Genomic DNA, 6,114 nt, shown 5'->3' with positions numbered 1-6,114 from the left:
AGCATGTCTTATTACTATAACTGTATTATTATTTTTGTAATCAAATTGCAATTTGCAAAACTTTTAAGTATGCTAAATGATACAACTTTAAACGATTAATATTCAAAAACTGGCAAAGATCGTAACTTATCTATATCATATTATTTAATATTACAGTTTTTTTTATACAATCGCAAAGACACATTTCTAAAGGTCACTTTTTAAATCTTTTCACACAGCTAGCACAACAGTCTATATATGTGAGCTAAACTGTGGATCATTTATCATTGCTTTGACGCAATATGCATTTATTAACGACATCTATCAAATTACATGAATTATTTTCTCATTTCGACACAAACACCACCCAAACGTATACTATTCAAGCCAATTTGCAAGTTTACACCCGTTTTCATTTCTACAGTAATATCAGAGAAAAATATGTGACTCTGGACCACAAAATCAGTCATAAGGGCTTTTAAATTGAGATGTATACATCATAAACAAGCTGAATAAATAAGCTTTCCATTGATGTATGGTTTGTTAGGATAGGACAATATTTGGCCGAGATACAACTTGAGAATCTGAAATATGAGGTTGCATTTTTTTTTTTTGTAAATATAAAATCGCCTTTAAAGTTGCTCAGAAAAAGTTTTTAGCAATGATATATTTACGGTAGGAAATTTACAAAACAGTTTCATGGAACACGATCTTTACTTAATATTCTAATAATTTTTTGCATAAAAGAAAAATCGATAATTTTGACCCATACGATGTATTGTTGGCTATTGCTACAAATATACCAGTGCTACTTATGACTGGTTTTGTGGTCTAGGGTCACATATGATTGTAAAAAATCAAGTTGCATGTAGTTGAACATCTTCACAAGTTGAATGACTTGATTTAAAACATTAATGAAGTGTTTTGGTAGTTTTAGTGCATTTTGAATGTGAAATGAACTGCTGTATCAAGTTAAAAGCTGGTTAGGAGAACTGTGTGAAGTTTTGAATATGTTACTTTAGTATTGAGAAATGTGTCCTAGCTATTGTACAAAAACCTGTAGTATTAAAAGCCGTTATAATGTTATCAGATTTCAATGCAGCACTATGGCGGTTTCAGGTTTCTTTCTGGGCCACCAAACGCCCTCTAGAGGAAGAACCGTATGCGGCCCATAGAATAGAAGTAATTCGAATCATTGGCACACAATGGCAGCGCGAGGCTTACGGAGCATGTTGGAGCTCAACATGACCTCTACCGGACGGAGGGCAGTCGTTATAACCAAAACATTCAAGCCAAACAGTTTGTGTAGGCTTTTTTTGAATAAAAAAAAAATAGATGGAAAGGAAAGGAAAAATTAAAGGAAAACATAAAACATTTTCCTTTAAAAAATAGACAGTGTGACAACTCAAAACGTACGTTGTGTTCTTATAGCGCATTACTTCGGATGGTTAAAATAATTCGTTTAAACTGAGCACCTCCTTTTAGCGCCCCATCTGGCTATTATCTCTACTGCAGTTGAATCTTATCCCAAAGCTTGCTTTGACACTCAGTGTAGCACATGTAATTCATTTGCCTCTTCTGATACTCATTCACAGATTTTCACAGTGTCAAAACAAAATACAGAACAAATACTCTCATAACACCACGTTTTTTTTTTTTTTTTATCTTTTCCAATAATGGTTAATGAATTTTTCTAATTTACTCTTATAATAATGAAAAAATGGATAAAATTTATAATTGATCATTTTATTTATTAACGTCACTTAAAGTTCTCAGACACTCACAAATTAAAGACTTTACACAAAATGAAAATTCAGTCATTAATTATTTACCCTCACGTTGTTCCAAACTCATAAAACCTTTGCTCATTTTCGGAACACAAATTAAGATATTTTTGATGAAATCCGAGAGCCTTCTGATCCTGCATAGACAGCAATGACACATTCAAGCCCCATAAAGGTAGTAAGGATATCAGTGGTTCAACCATAATTTTACAAAGCTATGGCAAAACTTATGCGCAAAACAAAAATAACTTTATTCAATTCTTCAATTCTGCTTCACCACATCACTGATGTCACATGGACCATTTTAACGATGTCCTTACTGCGTTTCTGTGCCTTGACAGTCTATGGAGGGTCAGAAAGCTCTTGGATTTCATCAAAAATATCTTAATTTGTGTTCCGAAGACGAACAAAGGTATTACTGGTTCGGAACAACGTAAGGGTAAGTAATGACAATTTTAATTTGAGTGAACTATCCCTTTAAATTCTCATGCACTCTCACGCCATATATTAAAAACACAAACACAAGTGTCAATTTTATTTTTTATTTTACAAAGAAACTTCCTTTTTAGGTGTTCCTGCAAAGAGAAAAAACACAATCATTAGAGAGAAGCATAATCAGCATTCACCTGTAACAACAAGTCAGATTTAAATGTCTACAATTACACCACACATTTTATCAACAACTGTAGAAATTCTGTGACAGCTATTAAAATGAAGAAGTTATTAAAGACTCTTGAAAAGTACATTTTACATAAGGACATATGTGACCCTGGACCACAAAACAAGTCATAAGGTTAAATTTGACAAAACTGAGATTTATATATCATATGAAAGCTCAATAAATAAGCTTTCTATTGATGTATGGATTGTTAGGATAGGACAATATTTGGCTGAGATACATCTATTTGAAATCAGAAATCTGAGGATGCAAAAAAATCAAAAAGACTGAGAAAATCACCTTTAAAGATGTCCAAATTAGGTTCTTAACAATGCATATTACAAATCAAAAATTACATTTTGATATGTTTACAGTAGGAATTTTACAAAAAATCTTCATGGAACATGAACTTTACTTAATGATTTTTGGCATAAAAGAAAGATTTTGACCCATGCAATGTATTTTTGGCTATTGCTACAAATATACCCCAGCGACTTAAGACTGGTTTTGTGGTCCAGGGTCACATATTTGCACTGCCACTTTTAAAAGTGCTTACTGATACTAGTTAAAAACAGTTGCTGTTTAGGAAAACTTAATCGCAACACTAATCTTTCAGAAAGCATTTAAAATATGGCAGAAAAAAATCTTGAAGGAGAAGAGGTTTACTTACATTGGCTTACTTTGCCACAACGTTATCGTTCTTTGCGAGCCTCAGGAGGGAGTCATCAGCTTCACCCTGCACATGACAAAGCAGATGTCTTGAGACCACACCAGAACTGAATCTGTGCTTTCACATTTATATGCACACATTGCAAATTTCACAATTTAGTATCCTACATATGATACGGATGATGGGTCTTAAAGGAACAGTTAACCCAAAAACAACTTTGTTTTTGTCCACATGACTCTAATATCTTGAAGGTTTTATCATAAACATGCACCTTTTCACTTTACAAGATGTCAGGTGATATACAGGAGTTATGTGGATTACTGTGATGTTTTAATCAGCTGTTTAAACTCTCATTCTGAGAGCACCCATTCACTACAGAGGATTCATTGGCGAGAAAGTGATATGCTACATTTATTCAAATCTATTTTTATGACGAAAAAACTCATCTACATCTTGCATGGCCTGAGGCTAAATTTTCATATTTGGAGGAACTATTCTTTCAAGCATGTTTGAACATACCATTCTACGGATAGCGCCACAGATGGCATAGGTCTTGAACTGTCCATTGAACCTGCCTGTTACCTTGTCCACCTGTAAAAATCATAAGGAATCTTATTAATAATCACAACGTTGAGGTATTGTTTGTTAGATTACAAAAATAGACTAATTTACCTTTTGGTATCTAACAGGCTTGTAATCACAAATATACATACCAACTGTTTTGTCACTTTTTTTTTTTTTACACATTTCTTAAATTTTTGTAAAATAATTTTATTTCTGTACATTTTATTTGCTATAATTACACTGAATTTTAATGGGAATTGCAGTATTTAGACTTGTATGTCTTAATGTAACGTTAAAGGAGAAGTTCACTTTCAGAACAAAAATGTACAGATAATGTACTCACACCCTTGTCATCCAAGATGCTCATGTCTTTCTTCAGTCATAGAACATTTTTAGGATTTTTTCCCCATATAGTGGACTTCTATGGTCCCCCCCCCCAAGTTTGAACTTCCAAAATGCAGTTTAAATGAGGCTTCAAACGATCCCAGCCGAGGAAGAAGGGTCTTATCTAGCCAAAGTATTGTTTTTTTTTTTTTTTTATATAAGATTACAATTTAGATACTTTTTATCCTCAAATGCTTGTCGTGCTCTGCCTGAACCCTGTTTTTTCTGGTTCAAGACCGTTTGGACACAGGGTATGTTGAATAACTCCCATCTTATTTTCTCCTTCGACTTCAAAAATAATTTCAAAATCATCCTACGTCGCTGCAGAAGTACCGACCCAGAGTTTGCAAAGTGAACATGCAAAGATGATCAAACACCCTTAACAAAAAAGTTAAAAAAGTGATGTTGATGGGATGGGAGTTTTGACATACCCTAACTGTCTTGAACCAGAAAAAAACTGTTCAGGCAGATCAAGACAAGCATTTGAGGATGAGGAGAAAAAAAAAAAAAAAAAAAAAAAAAAAAAGTGTATGAATTGTAATTAAAGAAAGAAAAAAAATCATTTTGCTAGATAAGACCCTTCTTCCTCAGCTAAGATAGTTTGCAACCGCATTTGGGATCGTTTGAAGCTGCATTTTGGAAGTTCAAACTCAGGTACCACAGAAGTCCACTATATGGAGAAAAATCCTGAAATGTTTTCCTCAAAAAACAATTTCTTTACGACTGAATTAAGAAAGACATAAACGTCTTGGATGACAAGCGGATGAGTACATTATCTGTACTGTATTTTTGTTCTGGAAGTGAGTTTCTCCTTTAATGATGTCTTTTACTGAAATATGTATTAGAAAACCCATGAAAGACATGTTATTTAAACAAATACATTGATCATTTACGTTATATTAATACAAGTCTAGTTTTGTACTGGACAAAATAGTGTCAAACCTCAGCAATGTTGATCTGGATGGAGGCATGATCCTTGGCATCAATAATTCTGTTGCTAGCAGAGCTAGAAATTAAAAAAAAAGCGTTTAACATATTACCATATTCTATAAAGATGCGTGTGTGCTCGCAATATATTTAACCTGCAAATGTGCATAGCCAGCTACTGCTATGCGTAGTTTACAATTTTATTGTAACAAATGCAGACATTTAATCAAATCTTTAAAAACAACATTTTATAAAGTAACTAATTTCTCCTCAATATGATGCAAACTCACCATTTACGGGGGACGTACAGGTCCACGAATTCACCAGCGTCGTTCTGCATCTTGATTTTATTTGATGACTGTCAATCAGCTCAGTCTGCATCAAACAAATCAAACCAGTAAATATCCAGCAGAAACTAGAAATATTAACACACCAACACCTTTCTTTAGAAGTCTGAGTCAAAGTTCAATTTTATTTTAATCGGTGATAGTTAACTCAAAGGAAGGCCTGAGAGCGGTTACTATGAGCGCTGCTCTCTCACATGTGTAACGCGACTCTGCTCTGCTGCCACATTTATTCACAATAAAACACGCAGGAAACTCATTATTCGGCGAATATATGATACACGCTGTATAAAACAGTTCCGTGCAGTAATAGTGTAAGAAAAACGTTGTAAATGTTAGCTCTAAACAGTAAAAAATATAATAGTAAACTAGAGCTCATGGTGTGCTTACCGATTATCACAAATGGCCGACGCGGAAAGGAAGGAGAAAGAGTCAGGAAGTGACGTAACACGAAAGACAGAATAAGAGTGCGAGGTTTTTTATTTTAGCAGGAGGAGCATTTGTTTTTATCTCATCAGTTTAGAAAAAAACATCTGTAAATAATTATTGATATACTGCATTATAAATAGCAAAATGAAATAAACCCGTTTTTATGTTACGAAAACTAGGCTATAGAGTCCGGGAACGTGACGTCAGCAACGCAATGCATGTTGGGAGTTTAGGTAACAGAGCTGCGGTGAACACTGTGTTTGATTGTGATCGTGAAGTTTTAGTCTACTTTATTCTGCATAAATAATAATTTTTGGTGAACTATTGTTGTGTTGTTAATTGCCACAGTCTCACCGATTACCAGCATGTACGCCG

The 6,114-nt window shown here is 33.9% G+C and overlaps 1 protein-coding gene across 1 annotated transcript; it reads right to left on the bottom strand.

Moving 5' to 3' along the window:
- Positions 1 to 2,291: 2,291 nt before the first annotated feature.
- Positions 2,292 to 5,750, bottom strand: LOC141291326 (small ribosomal subunit protein eS21). The gene is made up of 6 exons (XM_073823499.1): positions 5,701 to 5,750; positions 5,257 to 5,341; positions 4,982 to 5,045; positions 3,611 to 3,682; positions 3,092 to 3,157; positions 2,292 to 2,338 (listed from the first exon to the last, which is right to left on the bottom strand). Exons 2-5 carry the CDS (start codon positions 5,304 to 5,306, stop codon positions 3,098 to 3,100), a joined length of 246 nt encoding a protein of 81 aa, XP_073679600.1. The 5' UTR covers positions 5,307 to 5,341; positions 5,701 to 5,750; the 3' UTR covers positions 2,292 to 2,338; positions 3,092 to 3,097.
- Between the last annotated feature and the right edge of the window lie 364 nt (positions 5,751 to 6,114).

This window comes from Garra rufa, chromosome 18 (assembly GCF_049309525.1).
Source record: "Garra rufa chromosome 18, GarRuf1.0, whole genome shotgun sequence".
NCBI classification, from domain to species: Eukaryota; Metazoa; Chordata; class Actinopteri; order Cypriniformes; family Cyprinidae; genus Garra; species Garra rufa.
Note: the sequence above shows the minus strand (reverse complement) of the source record. Positions and strands in the feature narration are given on the sequence as shown.

Bases quoted from the DNA above. Each gene is read 5' to 3' on its own strand.
- LOC141291326 (XM_073823499.1), bottom strand. From the start codon at position 5,306: ATGCAGAACGACGCTGGTGAATTCGTGGACCTGTACGTCCCCCGTAAA. The intron at 5,046-5,256 runs GTGAGTTTGCAT...TTTAATTTCTAG, and splicing joins CTGTACGTCCCCCGTAAATG to CTCTGCTAGCAACAGAATTA. The intron at 3,158-3,610 runs GTATGTTCAAAC...TGTCATGTGCAG, and splicing joins GTGGCGCTATCCGTAGAATG to GGTGAAGCTGATGACTCCCT.